The sequence below is a fragment of the Myxocyprinus asiaticus genome, chromosome 22 (assembly GCF_019703515.2).
Source record: "Myxocyprinus asiaticus isolate MX2 ecotype Aquarium Trade chromosome 22, UBuf_Myxa_2, whole genome shotgun sequence".
Classification (NCBI taxonomy): domain Eukaryota; kingdom Metazoa; phylum Chordata; class Actinopteri; order Cypriniformes; family Catostomidae; genus Myxocyprinus; species Myxocyprinus asiaticus.
The window spans coordinates 20,268,239-20,287,482 of NC_059365.1; the positions used below are offsets into that span (position 1 = coordinate 20,268,239).

Here is a 19,244-nt window from a genome sequence, read left to right on the forward strand (position 1 = left end):
TGAATTATTTTATATGTGCAGCATAAACAATATGATGATAAGTCATGTAGACTCAGAAGCATGTAAATATTGTAGTGTTTAAAAACATTAGTCCTTCAGTCTTCCACATAATTAAGGATGGATTTAAGGTTTTGACATTTGAACAAAAATGTAACAGCAAACAGATCAATAACAGTTCTTAATGGTGATTGGGCAATGATGCATCTCAGTAATTACTGATAAATATAAAAGTCACAATGTCCTGAGACCAAAAACCAACTTAGCAGGACTTTGCCTGTAAAATCAGCCAGACAGTAGAGGAAGTTTCTCTCTGTTTGTGTGTGTGTGTACTTTTGATTTCATACAAAAACTGATGCATTAAATAATAAGCCATTTTTTAAAGTGTAAAAACAACAACAAATACACTCACCTAGCACTTTATAAAAAACACCTGTACACCTATTTCATGTGGCAGCAGTGCAATGCATAAAATCATTCAGATACGGGTCAGGAGCTTCAATAAATGTTCACATTAACCATCAGTATGGGGAAAAATTTTAATCACAAGTGATTTCGACCATGGTATGATTGTTGGTGCAAGACGGGCTGGATTGTGTATTTCTGTAACTGCTGATCTCCTGGGATTTCCATACACAACAGTCTCTAGAGTTTACTCAGAATGGTGTCAAAAACAAAAAACATCCAGTGAGCGGCAGTTCTGTGGACAGAAACATCTTGTTGATGAGAGAGGTCAACGGAGAATGGCCAGACTGGTTCGAGCTGACAGAAAGGCTACAGTAACTCAGATAACCGCTCTGTACAGTTGTAGTGAGCAGAATAGTATATCAAAATGCACAACATGTCGAACCTTGAGGTGGATGGGCTACAAGACCATTTTGGGCACTTTATTAGGACCATATTATTCCAAATAAAGTGCTAAATTTAGAGTATGTAAAGTAAACGTGTGTGTGCATGTGCGAGCTATTTTTGCTTTAAATCACATGGCAATAAGATTCTTGACTTTTTTTTTTTTTTTACCCGGTCCAAACATGAGACTGTGTGACAGATGTGAAATATTTCAACAAAAATAAAATTGTGTTTGAAACAAATCTTTGCTGCCAGTAAGGCAGTAAATGTTTGTACATGAGAAAAGTAATTCCTCTTGTGCATGCAGTGGTCATGCACACAGAAAACTGTAATGAGCTCATCGTTTTCAACACCTCCTGTTGCTGCAGTTCCTCTTTAAGCATGGACCACACCAACCATGGTATGAGCCTCAAATAAAACACTTTTTATAGTGTCACATCTTTCAGTCTAGTTTTGAAAAGATGAAGGATATAGAACAACCAAAAGCCTAAAGACAGAACTTTTCCTCTTCACATGTTCAGAGTTTGTTTTCAGCTGAAGAAGAACAGCCAAACAAAAGAGTGCAGAGAGAGAGAGAGAGAGAGAGAGAGAGAGAGAGAGAGAGACAGAGAGAGAGAGAGAGAGAGAGAGAGAGAGAGAGAGAGAGAGAGAAGGAGCGGACGTCTCTGAAACCACACTCGCACCTTACTGCGGCTCTGACGGAACTGTTGCCAAGCAACAGCACCTCTACAGGCATAAAACCTTCACATACGGCAGCGCTGTTGACAGAAGCTCACTTCAGGCCTGTGACAATTTAAGGGGATTGTAAAAAAACAAATTGTTTTCTCAGAAAGCACTGTTATGATATGTGTTTGCTGTGAGATGTGATATCGCACTGTGAGAGATATGACAGTACTTAGCAGGGCTCCAGACTAAAAAAAACGACTTAGGATCCATTGGCTCCTAAACTGAAACATTAAGGAGCCAAATGACTGTTTGTTCGCCAAATCACAGAATTGCTCAATTTAGATTGCTGTTCAGAAACAAGATAGAAAGCAGAAGAAAAGGAAGACAGCTGATAACCTATTAATCGGAGGTTTAATAAACACTATACAGTATATAGTTGAGAAGATAAGTTTGCATTCCCTTTTGTCTCATAAATGATCACACCCCTTTCATAATTTTTACAAATATAAGAGATCAAAAATTTTTTATTTATTTAATACTGCTCTTCACAATCTACATTACAGATAATTACATAAAGTATAGTATTATCGTTCAACCATATACAGTTAGTACAGTACACAGTGAATCGAGACAATGTTCCTCCAGGACCATGGTGCTACATAAAACAACATAGGACAAACACAGAACCACATGAGACTACACAGACTGAATAAGACCTACACATTCCTACATAAAGTGCACGTGCAAACGTGTGCAAAAAGTACAGGACAGTACGATAATTACTAAAAAGGAAACAGGACAATAGGCACAGTAAGAGACAGTGAGAGACAGTGCAGCACCGACCAGTACACATTTCTAATCTGAGTAGTGCAAAAAGATGACACTTTCTAAAAATGGCGAATGTAAACATAACTTACTATGAAATAGTGTTCTATGGACATAGCCGTTACTGAGGTAGCAGCCAGGTATAAAGTGACAATGAATTAAGTGCGACTCTGGACTTGTGCAAAAGTTGGATGGTGTACAGGTGTGTGTGTGTGTGTGTGTGTCAGTCCAGTCTCTTAGTACTGAGGAGTCTGATGGCTTGGGGGAAGAAGCTGTTACACAGTCTGGCCATGAGCATCTTCTTGAGCATCAATGAATGTTTGCACACACACACACATATATATATATATAGTTTTACAACAAGACCATGACCTTATTTACTCTAGCGCCATCTTTGATTTTTAATGGAAATGACAACGAGGCTGTGAGGGATAGACTTACCATCTCTTCAATGGGCTGTACTACAGTTTAAAGTGTCTTTGGATCATTCCGCGGACAAAACATTGATAAAATATCTGTCCAAGAACATTCTGTATACAAAGAACTCCAGACAACATGAGTTCACAATCAGATGTGATCTAGGAGCTTTATACAGCTTTACACTGTTCGTGCCATTGAAGAGACGTCTATCCCTCGTAAGTCTATCCCTCACAGCCTCCTTGTCATTCCCATAAAAAAATCAAAGATGGCGCTAGCGTGAATAAGGTCTATTGCCTTAGTCTTTTACTGTTACCAGATGGCCCAGACACAGAGACTACAAGAGTGCATATTGAATGAAATCCCAGATGCAGTTTATTGTGCTACTCCAATCCCATTCGATAATTACCAGGGAAAAAAGTGATACACAATACAGGACTTTTAAATATAAAAAAGCCCGAAATACACGTGGGACTCTTATTTTGAAATGTCTGCACTCCCAGTCGCTGAGAAAGTGAATCTGATTCAAACTGCTAATCTGAACTCCTGAGTTCAAAACCTCAGTTTTTCCGGGTGATTCATGAAAAAGCTCCCGTTCAAAAGAGTAATTTGGTCACGACTCTCTCGCGCTTGGTTTGTTGTTGCGTGAGGTGCAGCGAGCTCGTCAAAAACTGCACGGGCGAAAAGCGGCGCGAGACACACTGGTGCACGCTCTATACATGTACGCAATCACAAGATATCTGACGAAACCGCATATAAACGCAAACAACCCGACTGTCGCCAGTGGCGACTAGATTTTAAATTATAGTCGCAATAAATTATTTTTGGTGGCATCTGCGACCATTTTATTCGCAGTGTGGAGCCCTGTTTAGGGTACTAGGAGGGTGGTGTAATGCTCTAAATTGCGCACACCTTTAAGGCCAACACACAAATTAAATTAATAAATAAACAAACGGGCCATGACTCTTTTAGATAGGAGTGGTCACAAGTAATTTCCCACTGAACACTGTCCTTCAGTTTGCTCTGGAAAGCAAGATTTATGTTTTTAATCAATTGCTGACCGAATCTAAATAAATTAACTAAATACAATTTAGATGCAATTGTTGCATCTGACATCCTATCAATGGCGTTAAAAGTTACATTTGGCAATTGTTTTATTAGTTAAAAAAGGATGACAGGTGGCCTTACAGCAAACAATGAGAGGTAATAAAGAGACTGATTTATGGTTTGGCTTCATTAAGAATAGCTACTGAAAGCCAATAAAAGTGCAGACAGAAGAGAGAAAAAGGCTGTAATTAGTTTAACACTATAAATTATGCTAGAAATACCTAAAATCTTCTGGTGGATTAAATGATTGATGACTACAAGTGATCGATGATTACAAGTATCCATTAATTTGGATACATTCCCATAGCCACATGTACTTTACACATTATAACCACATTGGATTTCACTGGGACACTTTAATTATACATACTTTAGTTGTTACCTTACCATACAGTCTTGCAATCAATAAATGTTATTAGCCTTTTCCAAAACACAGGCAGGTAATGCATGATGTGTTTGTGCTTACACAAATAGGTGATAGTTTCAAACCAATAGAGTAGGCCTATGGAATATTCCATGAATCCATGCATTGCGTGGATGTATTTCGGAAATTTTTTTTTCTTTTTTTTTGGTTGACAACCAATAATGAAGTGCATGTGCTGTCTTGTAATTGCAAGCAGACAGATATGACATGACATCAATCTGTTTGTTAACCAGATGTTGTGATGTAATATGTGAATATCAGCAGTCAGCAAAACATGAAAATTATCAAGAATAAACCAAGAAGTGCCAATAAGAATGTGGTGCCAGTAAGACTACGTGTCAGGTTAGGTGTTGCTGGTGTCTAGATACTATTCTCTCTAAGTGGAGAAGGATACCTGCTATACATTTGGCACCTATAATATGTGGTATTAATTGTGGTAACACTTTACAATGAAGTTCTATTTGTTAACAGTAGTAAATGCATTAGTTATCATGAACTAACAATGAACAATACTTTCACCAGCATTTATGCATTCAAGTTAATTTATAAAAATACAACTGTTTATGATCAGTTCATAAAGCATTAACTAATGCTAATGTTGTTTTGCACAAAGGGTGAGAGAAGGAAATCAGGACCTATTAAATGCGTCTTTTGCTGTTCGGCAAGGTGATGCAAGATGATTTAAACTGTAATGTGTATGTTATGTGCTGAAGGGCCGCCTATAGCCATAGAGTCCCCCCCCAAACGCTGAAAGAGTAGCGCTGTTTTTTTGCAGTGAAGCGCTATGGTGCAAGGAAAAATTGCGATTTCATTAATTCAGTCAATCATGCAACCTCGATAGATACCATATCGATGTCTCAGCGGTCCAAATCTGCAGGTTCCAGAGTGTGTTTTAAATGGGTTTCCCCTTATCGTAGAGTAAGTGCTACTTATACTGTCACTGCTACGTTTGTGATGTCGGTTTTTCCACATATATGTGAAAATGACAATAAATAAAAAAAATAAATAATACATTTTCTCTGGAGTGCCAACCCCTCTACATTCTGTGGATATTATTATTTCTGGACTGTGCATTTAAATTCACAGTTTTGACCAAGTGTGTGGTCGCACTACTTTTTCTCTGTGTCTGATTTAGAACAAGCGAAGCTGTAGATCTAATGGCCCTTAGATAAATTAACCATTATTTTATATTCTTCCCTTAAAAATTTGCGCTGTAAAAAATCTATGACAGCTGTAACTAATAAATTCTGGCAAGTGACCATGGTATAAGCGGGAAGTGCATATACATTTTATTAACGCACACCTAGCCGTGGATTATCCCTTACTTAACAAGTGTTGTTCATTGTTAGTTGATGTTAACAAATGTAGCTAACTAATGTTTAAGAATTCAACCTTATTATAAAGTGCACCATAAATGTTAAGATGGAAACTGAATACACAAAACACAGAGAAATCAAAGGTAGAAGGGATAAAGTAGTTCTAAAGTAATCTTATTTTAATAAATTATAAATAAACAATAATTGTCTCTGATACATTGATCATACTGTATTTCCAGCATACAAACACATGCAATTTATTCATTCCTAATCTTATTCTTATCTTTGTTAATTTGATATGAGCAAAAACTCTATGCTATAAAACATACTATACAATATTAACAAAAGTTCAAACTTAGGTCACAAAAAAACTGTGATTGTGTTATGTCAACTTTCCTAGTCATTTGCATAATTAAAAAATCCAATCTGGTCTGGTCAATCTGTAAATTAAAACAGCTTGTTGAAAAAATAACCGGTCAAAGAGAAGTAATGGTGGAGAGAAAGAAAGAGAGAGAGAGAATACAGTTTATGTTAGGCCGCATATTCAGCAGTGGAGCTTTTCTGTTCGTACCTGGCCTACCAGCACACAGTAGCAGCAGAGGCTATAGTTTTGAGCAAAGTGGAGTGTCTTAAATTCTTCCATCACATGTCTTTTAAAGCAGAAGATACAGTAAGGCAGAGGGCAGAGCTGTTACTAACAGTGTAACTGAGAAGATGACAGCTGAGGATTCAGCTATAAGGAAGGGTGATGTGTGCTTCATCATCCAGGCATGCTCCTCCTTCAGCCCCTGCTTTTCCAGCTCGGGACCAACCACACTGCGAATGGTCTCATAGTATGTGTTCAACCAGTGGAGCTGCAAGACAACACAACAAATTAAACATGGTCCGCAGAGACGATCTGCTTATTTTTTTTATCATTGCCATGTATTGGACAATTTAAAAAATAAAAATTAAGCAACTGTATGTGCAGACATGTGCTAACCCACAACCTCCCGCACAATTCAAGATGTAGTTCCACTGAAATGTATCTGTGGGGACTTTTCAAATGAAAGGAAACCAACACCAGCATACGTGTTTGCTCTGCAATTCAACGCTTCACACAAAGATCTTATTAGAGATGAAAATGATGTAGTTTTATTACCTGCTCAGGGCTAAGGAGAGATGTGTCTATTAGGTTTCTGTCATAAGGCACCAGTGAAACGGTTTCAAAAGTCAGGTAATTGTTGCCATGCTAGAGGAAGAAGATGAAAAAGGGTTTATTACAAACAGGTAAACTGGTGAATTTAAGCATTATTTCATAACATCTCCTTTTGTGTTTCACAGAAGAAAGATAGTCATACGGGTCTGGAACAACATGAGGGTGATAAAATGATGCCATAATTTACATTTTTGGGTGAACAATCCCTTTAATATTTAATTAGGCACTGTACTTGGCTAGCTGCACTGAATGTCATAATTTACAGAGTTTTGGACTCTAAATATTTCGATATACCTTTGTTGTAGCTGGAATAGTAACAGTGATGTCCTCTATCCGTATACCAAAGTCATTCTCCTTGTAATAACCAGGTTCTACAGGAGAGTTTTTCAGTGTAAGACTTTCACAGAGATTTATTATCATAATAAGACAATCATAATGAGCTGCCTAATGACACCTCACCAATTGATGTAAACATTCCCTCTTGAAATGGAATATTATTGGACTGAAATCCCACGGGCCCTATGAGAGAAAACAATGAATAAAATAGATAGGTAAAATTTGTCAAGACAAATTTCGACGCTTGAAAGTTGAAACTAGTTTGATGGTTATACAGACATTGCAGTGAGACAAGGAGCTAGCTAGTTAGCTAGAGAGATAGTCAGACAGACCATCATATAGAGAGCCAAACAGATAAACATCAGCCAGATATATACTTAGATCTGTCTGTTGTGTGAAAACGGTAAGTCCGATCAGTTAGAAGAGACATTGCAACCCGAGGCAGAACAGTCTGCTGGTCTGTGCTAAATTTGGAGGATGTAGCTTGACAGTTCTAGGTGGAGTTACAATTGATCATTTTGGTCTGGGTTTAGAGGTAACCATGTCTGTAGAATAAAGGTATGCTGGCGTCAAGATGAAATAATAAAGAACAATAGTGGTCAATTGAAGACTTTAAGGTGAAGCGTGCAATTTCAGAGCCTGTTTTTAAACAGGTTTCCTGAACACTTTCCTGTCTCCCATTGGTTGTTCAAACAAATAGTCCCACCCCAAACTCATGCCACTGGTTAAGCCAATGTTGCTATATACGACTGGTCAGGACAGTCAAACAAACAGAGCAATGTTTTAAAAGTGCCACATAGCCACAGTGTTTACATTTTATGGGTGAATCAACCTACTAATGGCTTACTTATTGTTGTCTCTGCATATTGAGCAGAGATAGGAGAAGGTATTTTAACACAAGAAAAATTAGACACTTCACCTTTAAGAAGTTAGTTTGAGTGCAGTCACATTAGATGTAGAAGTTCGGGACTATTGCATCAGTGACGGAATTAAAGAATGACCAGTCGATAGTTCCAGTCTTTACTTGTTTTTTTACTTTTAGATCAACACAAATCCATCAAGATAGCAATATTACTGGGACAAAAAGATAATGTTACAGAATCAGTCTTACATTCATGGACTCCAAAGTAGTTGCCCACACCATGACCTGTACCGTGACCATAATTTAAACCGATTTCCCACAATGCCCTTCGTCCCAGCATCTCCATATTCACACCTAGGATGGGGTTTAAAAACACAAATGAGTGGCCGGCACACCACATGTTCTTTCGTGGAAAATCTGCTGCAGATAGGGGGCCCTCTTGTGGAAGAATTATAACATGGTTGTGTGTTCCTGAATGGAGATTGTGATTGAAATGTAAAAGATCTTACCTCTAGTTCCAGCAGGAAAGATGGTTCTTGAAATTTCAATATTTCCCATGAGCACCCTTGTGTAGGCCTCCTTTAAGAGTAAGACAGGGAGAAAAAAAGAGTGTTCTTCCTAGTGTTCTAAATTTAAGCCTAATAATATGCTCTGCATAATCAGTATCTCCCTATGCCTGCTGTTCAGTACCTTTTGAAAGTCAGTGGGTACACCCCAGTGCACAGTACGTGTGATATCCGTAGTACCATCCCTGTAAGGCAAAATGAAATTTCTGATTCAGTTAACATAGATCAGAGAGAATGCTTGCATGTGCTTCATCTGTATCATGTTTTGCACAAAAACAATAATACCATGACACTCACAGATACTGTCCTCCAGAGTCAACAAGATACATCTCATCCACCATAAGCTTTCTTGCAGTTTCATTAGATGGACTGTAATACATTTAAAAAAAGACTTAAAAGGACTAAACGCATGACTACAGTATGTAGTAGCATAACCTATTTAATAAAGGTGGGGGAAAAATAATTGCAAAATTTTGTGAGAACTCAGAATGAGCTAAGAATGTCTAAAACTTGTTTCATTTGTAGGATCTCTGATATAGTGTAACATTGCCAGGTCCCTGCTGATTCCTAACTTTGCCAATATTTCCTTGTTCATTCAAATAGTAAAGTAAAACATTATCAGAAGGATGGGAAAAGACAAAAAATTAAATACCTATAGTGGGCAAGAGCAGCATTAGGTCCACTTGCAGAAATGGTCTCAAAACTCGGTCCTCTGCTGTTCTTCTGCTTACTGCCAATACAGAGTAAAGGGTGTGCGTGTGTCAAAAATCAATACAAAATTTAATTAACTTAAAGTGCTGTAATATAGCACAAAGTGATTTACACATGTAGGATATGTTCCTGAATCAACATCCTTTGTTGATCCGAGAACAAGTTCTACTCTTGCAAATTATGTTAGGCCTGCAGTACAAGCTTAGCAAGATGACTAATATTGAAGGAACAGAAACAGTTTTTCTGTTTGAGCGGTATCATCAGTGACGTACAGTTTAGCTCAGCTGTTCTGTACCTGCGACACTGATCGACGAAATGTGCTGCCGTAAGCTCCGTCTCTTTGCCCTCGGGGACTTTCTTCTCAAGCCACAGCAGAAGCTGCATGACTGCAACTGCGTCCCTCACCTGCGGGGAGCCAGAGAGGATGTTCAGCCATTGCAGCTGATAAGAACAAAATCACTGGCTAGAGACCAGACGGATGCCAGACGGGGGGTTTTAATCAAATGCAGCCAACTGTGGTCTGGCTATAAAACATCCGAACAAAGATGTTTGTCCCTGCTAATTTTATCATTAACAAAATCTAAAACAAATCCTAAATGAAAACATTTTCTAAAACTAACATACAATATGTGTTAAAGTGCCATTCAATCTAGAAATTACAATGATAAAAGATTAGTATTGGAAGCCATCAGGTTTATGAGCATCTCACAAAAGTCATTTGTGGAGAATATTGTGTATGTGTCCTCTTACGTGAGCCTCTTTGAGAATACGCTGCTCTGTCGCATCTTTCACTGCTTTTGTGGTCAGCACTAGAGAGTAAGTGCTAGTCAATAGTTTCTCCTTAAAGAGATAAAAAAAGTTCAGTGGTCCAATATTATGCACACTTTATCTGTTCATAGTCTAAGTTTGGTGGACTGACAAAGTTTAGATGTAAAAACTTTAATAATAAAAATTGGGATTAAATTGTAAGCGGCACAGTTGCATTGGGTCAGCAGAGCCATGTCAACTAACATCTATGTTACAGTCTGAGTCATTAGCCTACCCAAATATATCTGTTTATGTGCTGTATGAGTATCTAAGCTAACATGGATAAACCCTGGGGGTCCAAAAGTAGCCTATGAGACCTAATTTAAAATCTAGGCTTACAAATCTAATTTAAAACCTTGAAATACACAGCAAATTTTAGGTTATTAAAAAATGTAAAACAAAGAAAAAAATTATGATTTTGCAAGATTTCAAGGTCACTAATCAAATAAGCAAATTTTGACACTGACCATGTTAACTCGTTTATATGAAAGGTCAGATTGCTTTGCTTCCATTAAAGCACACAAAATGCTTTTTCTGTTTGGAACATTCTCAAATCATGCTGGGATAACATGGATCCTAAGAAACTGTGGAATTTATGTAAGCTTTTCACTCTCTTTTTAAATTGTTATGCTGATAATCTAATTGGCAAGAAATCGGATAGCATTAGAAAAAAGCAAAATAGCATTTTCACTAGTGGTCTAAGACTTCTGGCCCACACTGCACCAGTACTCTATAATTTGGATTCCAGTCATACCTCAGGAGTAATGAGCTCATATAGGGCCTGGTTGGTGTACTCTGTGCCCACCCACACCCTCACATTGGGTTTAAGTAGATAGGTCTGCAGATATGTGCGCACAGAGCTGTACTCAAGCAGCTGCACACAGTGGGCCTGGTAGCACGATACATTCAGATACTCCTTCAACTCGTCTGTTATTCGCTCAGTGTGCACAAAGATCCTGGGAAAGGAGAATAGTTAACACTACACAAACTACAATGAAGAAGTTGGGCACTTTGGGACTCTTAAGTCACAATTAAAAGTGTCTAAATTTGATTACAATAGATATAAAATATCAAACCATGGGGTATCTGCAAGTTAATGATGCTAGAGCTTTTCCAGAACTGACTTAACCTTTCTGAGCCATTTGAGCAATTAAAAGTTTCACCAGCTTGTCCCAAAATGTTCTCTTCAAGTTCTCCTCAAGTTCACAATGGTGTCCTAGGAGCTTAACCACAGGAGTAGTTCATCACATTAACTATGGACCTGTTCCACTAAATTGACATCCAAAATAATTAAAGGACCAGTTCACCCAAAAATGAAAATTCTTTTGTCATTTCCTCACCCTCATGCCATCCCAGATGTGTATGACTTTCTTTCTTCTGCAAAACACAAACAAAGATTTTTAGAAGAATATTTAAGCTCTGTAGGTCCATACAAAGCAAGTGAATGGTGACCAGACCTTTAAAGCTCCAAAAATCACATAAAGGCAGCATAAAAGTAATTCAAATAACTTTTCAGAAGTGATATGATAGGTGTTGATGAGAAACAAATCAATATTTAATTCCTTTTTTACTATAAATTCTCCACTTTCACTTTCACAACGTTTCGCATAAGTGAAAGTACAAATAGTAAAAAAGGATTGAAATATTGATCTGTTTCTCACCTAAAGTGACTGCATCGCTTTAGAAAACATATATTAAACCATATGTCCTGTGGATTACTTTTATGCTGCCTTTATGTGATTTTTGGAGCTTCAAAGGTCTCGTCACCATTCACTTGCATTGAAAGTACCTACAGAGCTGAAATATTCTTCTAAAAATCTTTGTTTGTGTTCAGCAGAAGAATACACATCTGGGATGGAAAGTCAGTAAATGATAAGAGAATTTAAATTTTTGGGTGAACTGTCCCTTTAATTTTGAACAATACATCTATTGATTTATTTGAGACCAAACTATTTTTAGTGAAATGTTCTGCTATCTTTCTTTAAAATAAATAGGACTTGGTTTGATATTTTTGGTGTTTTGTTATGCAGAGACATTTATACAGCTTTAATTCCTTAAGTGTCTAAAGGCTTTTTAGGCCAATATAAGTGCTTTTAATATGAAACAGAGGAAATTTGAACTTGCCATATTTCATCCATTGTTAGCAGAGTGTAAGAATAGAAGAATGGATTGAAAGGGATGTCGTTGCCTCGTAGATTAAACAGCCCTGAAAATAGAGGCACACGTTTAAATATTTTGATCCGAGAATCACCTCAGGACATTGACAGACAGCCTGCGTGAGGTAACGTTGTTTTGTAATGTGGGACGCTTACATGCCGTCTCATCCAAAGCTGAAAGCAGCACAGCGGTGGGCTTGTATGGATTGTCATTTATTTGGGCCCGTATCTGGTCAACCTTCATCTGCCAGGTCCTCTCTGAACAGCCGAACAAACACAAGCATGCACACAGTTATCTTCCATGACTTTAGTACCTTAGCAATGCTCCATTAACTTACATCAGATTGGAATATCCCCTCTGCCTACAGCCATCACGGTCATTAATATAAGTTATATCTTGTCATTAAAGATTAAATAAGAGCTTTATTATGGTACTCTGTCCTGCTTGCTTGCACTTATCAGTCAAGTGATGGTGATAAGACATGCACACACCGATGATACTGTCAGGTAAGCGTGTGGGGTTATCAGGAGGCAGAGGAGGCCGATCTGTCCATATTTTATCAACCAGGTTATCAGGGATTGACTTCAGGATCCGGCCCGCTGGAGCCAGGTTGGTGTTGTAGACGGCAAATGTGTCTGCGGCGACAAACAACAGTGACCTAAGTCTTTGAGACTTTGTTATTTGATCAGTTTATTTCACAGACCTTGCATCTTATGCCATAATTTTCAAGAAATAATAAAAAAAAACCTTACTTAAAGGTGAAGCGTGTAATTTCTGTACCACTAGCGTCACCAAAAAGAATGGTAAAAATAATGACTGTTTTCAAAAACTTTCTGAACACTACTCCATTTTCCATTGGTTGGACAAACAAATTGTCCCACACTAAATCCATGCCATCAGTTGAGCCAATATTGCCATGTCGAACTGGTTGGGCTGCTTACACAAACAAAGCAATGTTTTGATAGTGCCATAGAGCCACTCCGTTGACATTTTCAGGGAAATAAACCTACGAATGGCTTACATAAGAGTTAATGTACTGTCAGTCGGGCATTATCGTAAAGTCCAGTGTCTGATAATAACTGGCTGACATCCGATAACAACTGGCTGTATATTATTCTGTTTATTACATGGCTATTTACAAAATTATTAAATAATTGCATATGAAATATTAAATTTAGTTGAAATTATTGGATTTTGTGAAAAGAAAGAGACAAGAGAGTGCAACAAGACATGGAACTAGCATATTGATTTATACTGAATAATTTATATTGCATACTGAATTTAGGTCATTATAAAAAAACATTTGACTACGGAATGCTGTGATTGACCAATCTGAATCAAGTATTCCATAGTGCTATATAGTCTACACAGTTAACTTGGATAGAAGACAGTATTTCAGCATCTAAAAAATTACACACTTCACTTTTACTACATTTTATGAAAGATAGTGTTTCATTGGCTGTGCTTACCTACAGAGAAGTGGAATGGGTCGAAGCCAACCTGATCTCCCTCAGGGATCTCTTTGATTAGCCAGTTGGTTATGCTGCGAATGGAGACTATGATCCAGTAGAGTTAGACCAACAAATTGTTAAAGAATCAGATAGCAGTTAATGTGGATGTCAGTTTAGACAAAAAACAGAAGAAAATATCATAAAACAAAGTTTTTTTTTTCATCAATGGAAAAACCTTTTTTCAATATTCTTGGAAGACATATTTCAAGATCTTTGCACTTCCTTGTTTTACTTTATTTAGACTAGTATGAACTACGTATTTGTCAAAATCACTGATTTCCCTCCTGAAAAGACAAGCTTAGAACTGCATAAATTCCCCTGCTTGTTTAGGCTGGTTTATGCTGCTTAGTGCTGGTCTTTCAGGTGGACAGACTGTGCACCAATAAACTGTAGATGGTGAAGATGGCTGACAAAGGAAGACTTGCTGGTTAAGCTAGTTAAGAAATGGGACAACAGCATACCAGCATCCAAAACACAACATATACTGGTGACCAGCAATGCTAGTCTTTTCAACATGGTTCTCCCTAACTGTTTGATCTCATAATTTGCTCCTCACCATCTCGCTTTAGCTCCCAGTTACAGTCCATTTGTCTCTCTGCCTGAATCCAGTAGCGGCTGTCAGTCCACAAAACTGCTTTGCTTTGAGTAACAACTGCTGTGCCTAGGAGAGACAGACTATTGTTAGTTATAATAGATGGCAGGAGTGAGTCATTTGTCAATGACAAATAAAGTGACAAACATAATGTGCATTCTGATACAGTTACAGTATATTATGGTCAGTTGGCTGTGAAAAACACCTGCAGAGCCAGTGAAACCAGACATCCAGCTCAACCTCGCATCTCTGGGGGCGATATACTCACTCTGCCAATAAAGTCACAATAAGTTAGTGCGACAAAGGTACTGTCTGAGAATAGAATAGATTGACAGAGAAGAGATGTTTTGTACCAGATGAGCATCTGTCGCAGGTATGATGTAGGCAGAGATACTCAACAGGCTCATGGCTGCCCTGAGATCACAAAGCCTCAGTGTCGTGTTTACAGCTGTTGGTGGCAGATACTGCAAAAATAGGCATTAACCATTTAATCTAACCATTACTGAACACTAAATGTATTTACTGTAGCTATCATAATTTCAGAAGTGCTGTTTTTAAATATTTCACAAAAAGGAATTTTCAATTATATTCAACATATTCAATGAATACTATAACCCATTTACATCAGTCAAAAGATTGGACACACCTAATTGTTCTTTATTATTATTTTTTTCCACATGCCAGCATAATAGTTAAATCACCAAAACTATGAAAAAACACAAATGGAAGTATGGCAATTATGCAGTGACCAAAATGTTAAACAAATCAAAACTATTTTATGTTTTAGCTTCTTTAACCTCCTGAGACCCGAGTGTGACTGCTGTGTGCATTTTTAATTTCCCTTTTTTAATTTGTAATTAGTAGCCCCTACAAACATACAAAAAAAAAAAAAAAAAGAAGATTTTTAGAGCAAAAGGTTTTCTAAAAAAATGTATGTCCACATATGTGGACAGTGGGATTAAGCTGTGACATTTTAAATAATACCAAGCTATAGAAAGTTTTCTATATATTTTTTTTTTATAAATCATATTGTTTATTATGTTTCCAGGAGTGTTGGTTATTCATGTTTTTGAGACATTACAGACATTACTTTAGAAATTTGCTTAAATAATTCATATTCAAAGTAATGACCAGCATCATCCAATCACTGCCAACCATGTTAAAATAAAATTATACATGATACATTCTGAATCTATGTACTGATTACCATTGTCCCATGTCTGCCAAACATGTTGAGTGGTCCAAACATCATCTGCAGCCTAAAACTGAACTTTTGACCTGATGTTAGGAGTGAATGCACTTGGCTGCATAGGAAAGCTATAGGATGCTCCCTTGCTCCCTAATTAGGGAATTACTTAACCTCCAGTGTGCTTTCTGTCTGCGCTGGTCTCAGAACAGGTTAAAATGCACCTTATTTTCATCCTAAAATGCATTCTCAATGGGATAATGCTCAGTGAATATGGGATGTTTTAAGTAAAATTAGCCTATAGCCCACATACATGGTCATTGAGGTGGTGTGGTGTAGTGGGCTAAAACACAGAACTGGTAAGCATAATATTGCTGGTTCGATCTCCACTGCCACCACCATTGTGTCCTTGAGCAAGGCACTTAACTCCAGGTTGCTCCAGGAGTATTGTCCCTGTAATAAGTGTACTTTACTGTAAGTCGCTTTGGATAAAAGCATCTGCCAAATGCATAAATGTTTAACAGCGTGCCGTTTCGCGATAAATCGATTACATTTTTAAAATGGCATATTACATATAACTAGAGACTCTACTCTTTTGACTCAAACAGATTTTAATGTAAAAACTTAATAAGGTTGTAGATGCATTTTTTTTGCCCTTTCTCCCAAAAAAAAAAAACTCCGCTGAGATCAGTGGCATGTTGTTTTGTGACATTACTCAGTGTGTCGAAAGTTTAACCCTTTAATGACAGCCTAGAGTCTCCTGAACGGAGGTCAGTTGGTTTAAATGAAATTAAGTTATTCATAGCCTATAGCAAAGCCAAAACGTAATGTCCACACATGTGGACGTGGGGTCTCAGGAGGATAAAGCAGCCCTTTTTGCCTAGATTTAAGCTCTGCACACTCTGGGCATGAATTCTCTTAACCAACTTCATGAGGTGCCACATGAGATGCTTTGTATCATTTTAAACAAAACTAATTTTAAGCATTGAATTATACGCCTTTAGATCGAAAGGTTTTTAAGATCACGAGAAACATTTATTTAGTGAAGTTTATCCAAACTTTTGACTGGTAGTGCATAGAGATTCTCTAGGTGGTTTGGAATCCATCAGGATACACATTTTACTCAAACTGAAGTTTACTTCATTTAATTAATCAAGATAAAAAAATATATTTACAAGCAAGTGAAAACTGTTATTAATTGTGTTCTCTGTGCAGCAGAACAAGAAAGAATGTCCACAGGGAAAACACACACTGCACTGGAATCAGATTTTGATGTGTGCATGCATGGCCTAAAAACTGTGCTCTTATCAGAGGAGATAATCTCTTCGTTAAGAGGCCAGATTATTTTCTTTGTGTACTGTTTCCTGATTGCTAAAGATGGATCCTAGCAGTGTGCTGGCTCAAGAAACAAAGGCAGAGAAAGAACATACAGTAGTAAGAATACATTGGGATAAGAGTACCGGAGGAATTGCAGAACAGTTCCTCTCGCTGCCTGGCCCTTCTTCAGCCCGAACTGCATGTCTGCTGCCTGCAATGAAATGTGAGAAGAAACACACAAATGACAACACTGTAAATGTTCTCACTCACTGTCAGCACATTTGGAGATCAAAGGTGAACACTCTTGGCTAAATAATACTCTCACTCAAGCCAAGATGACTGTTGTCACGTGTCAGTGTGATTGAAACTTTCCAAGTGGAACTACACTAACAGCTGCATAATAACAAACATGCATACAGTTTTCCAAAACAATATATGAACAAGCCAAATACAGTACACACAGTGTATATAATCATACTCTGAATAAATGAACATTTTTAAACATAGTCTCTTAAATAATCATAGGTACACACATTTGTTTTATGTCATGTTTTCCAGTATAAACTTTTTAAAAAGTTTAAAAAAGCTTAAATTTACTTGAGAAGCAAAATTGTGTAAAGATAATAAGACTTGTTTTCTTCGAAAATATCTTTTTAAGTTTATTAAGTTTATTTTTCTTACCCCATTAGCAAATAGTTTTTTTTCTTGTTTTAAGTATAAATCGTACAAAATTTTGGTATGTTTAAATTTAGGAAATGAAGTTATGTCTGTTTTAATATCTTAAGCTATTGTGCTTCTCAAGTAAAGTTATCTTGTTTTAAGGATGTTTAGATACTGTATTTGTACTGGAAAACAAGTCAAAATAATGATTAAGAAAATTATTTTCGATTATATATTAAATGAATAGCAAAACAGCAAACAAATTACATTTCGCTGCTGAATTCATCTTCAGACTAATGGCATGCAAATATATTTCCTTGAATAAACCAACATGCATGACACAACAACAGATGGTGAATTCAAACTGCCTTAATGAAAGCCTTCCTCAGACAGTGCATGACACTCTCATTCACTTTCATAGTTACACCATCAAGATGACATTGCCATCACACAGATATAGACCTATATATACAGTGTATATATATATATATATATATATATATATATATATATATATATGTTTTACCTCCAAGAACCACAAGACACACAGCCAGTATCCAGCCTAAGAAGCTCATTTTAGACCATCTGCTCCAAGCACATCCACACACAGAGTGTGACAGCGGGGCACGAGTGTCTCTGTTTTGTATGTGTGTGTATATGAGGGTGTGTATACCCTATCTAAAACTACATGCATTATCTTGAGAATGCTGAGCAGAATCATGTGCAAAAAAAAGAGGGGGAGGAACTTTAGCTGCGACTCTCATCTTTACTCCTGCAATAAAATCATGGTGTCTCTCTCTCTCTCCCCCGTCTTTCTCTATATGCTTGTTTAAATTTACAGTGCACTTACCCAGGCATGGCAAAGCAACTGCAGATCACATAGTAAATTATAGCCAACATCTCCTGTAATATTACGTAGACTGAATTCTGCAACACTGCCCTCTTCTTCTAACTCATTCTGAGCTCACAAAATGAGGCTCACTCCACCTTCCAATGCCAGACTAGGTTCTGCAATGAGATCAGGAAGTTTTTCAAGAAAGTCCAAAGGCCCTTTTGTACATGTATCTCACACTATTGTGTACTCACTTAAAGAGACAGTTCACCTTAAAATTTAAATTATATCATACTTTACTCACTCTCATGTCATTTCAAACATGTTTGACTTTCTTCTGTGGAACACAAAAGGAGATGTTAGGCAGAATGCTGACACTGTTCATTTTCATACAAAGAAAGTAAATGGGGACAGATGAATCTGAAGCCTTAAAGGGATAGTTCACCCAAAAATGAAAATTCTCTCATCATTTACTCACCCTCATGCCATCCCAGATGTGTATGACTTTATTTCTTCTGCATAACACAAACAAAGATTTTTAGAAGAATATCTCAGCTCAGTAGGCCCATTTATTGCAAGTGAAAGGTGACCAGAATTTTGAATCTCCAAAAATCACATAAATGCCACATAAAAGTAAGCCATATGACACCAGAGTTTAAATCCATGTCTTCAGAAGCGATAGATCAATATTTAAAGGAATAGTTCACCCAAAAATGAAAATTTTCTGATAATTTACTCACCCTCAGGCCATCCAAGTTGTATCTGAGTTTTTTCTTCATCAAAACAGAATTTTTTTTTTTTGGATTTTCCCCCTTTTTCTCCCAATTTGGAATGCCCAATTCCCAATGCACTCTAAGTCCTGGTGGTCGCATAGTGATTTTGCTTCAGTCCAGGTGGTGGAGGATGAA

The 19,244-nt window shown here is 37.2% G+C and overlaps 1 protein-coding gene across 1 annotated transcript; it reads right to left on the bottom strand.

Moving 5' to 3' along the window:
• Window positions 1-5,759: 5,759 nt before the first annotated feature.
• On the bottom strand, window positions 5,760-18,166 carry LOC127412561 (xaa-Pro aminopeptidase 2-like). The gene is made up of 21 exons (XM_051649011.1): window positions 18,031-18,166; window positions 16,988-17,055; window positions 14,695-14,805; window positions 14,547-14,610; window positions 14,306-14,410; window positions 13,708-13,794; window positions 12,730-12,873; window positions 12,394-12,495; window positions 12,206-12,287; window positions 10,836-11,037; window positions 10,025-10,114; window positions 9,570-9,679; window positions 9,216-9,293; window positions 8,861-8,932; window positions 8,688-8,748; window positions 8,507-8,576; window positions 8,247-8,351; window positions 7,259-7,318; window positions 7,094-7,170; window positions 6,743-6,832; window positions 5,760-6,455 (listed from the first exon to the last, which is right to left on the bottom strand). The coding sequence occupies exons 1-21, from the start codon at window positions 18,077-18,079 to the stop codon at window positions 6,255-6,257; spliced, it is 2,028 nt and encodes a 675-aa protein (XP_051504971.1). The 5' UTR covers window positions 18,080-18,166; the 3' UTR covers window positions 5,760-6,254.
• Window positions 18,167-19,244: the final 1,078 nt, after the last annotated feature.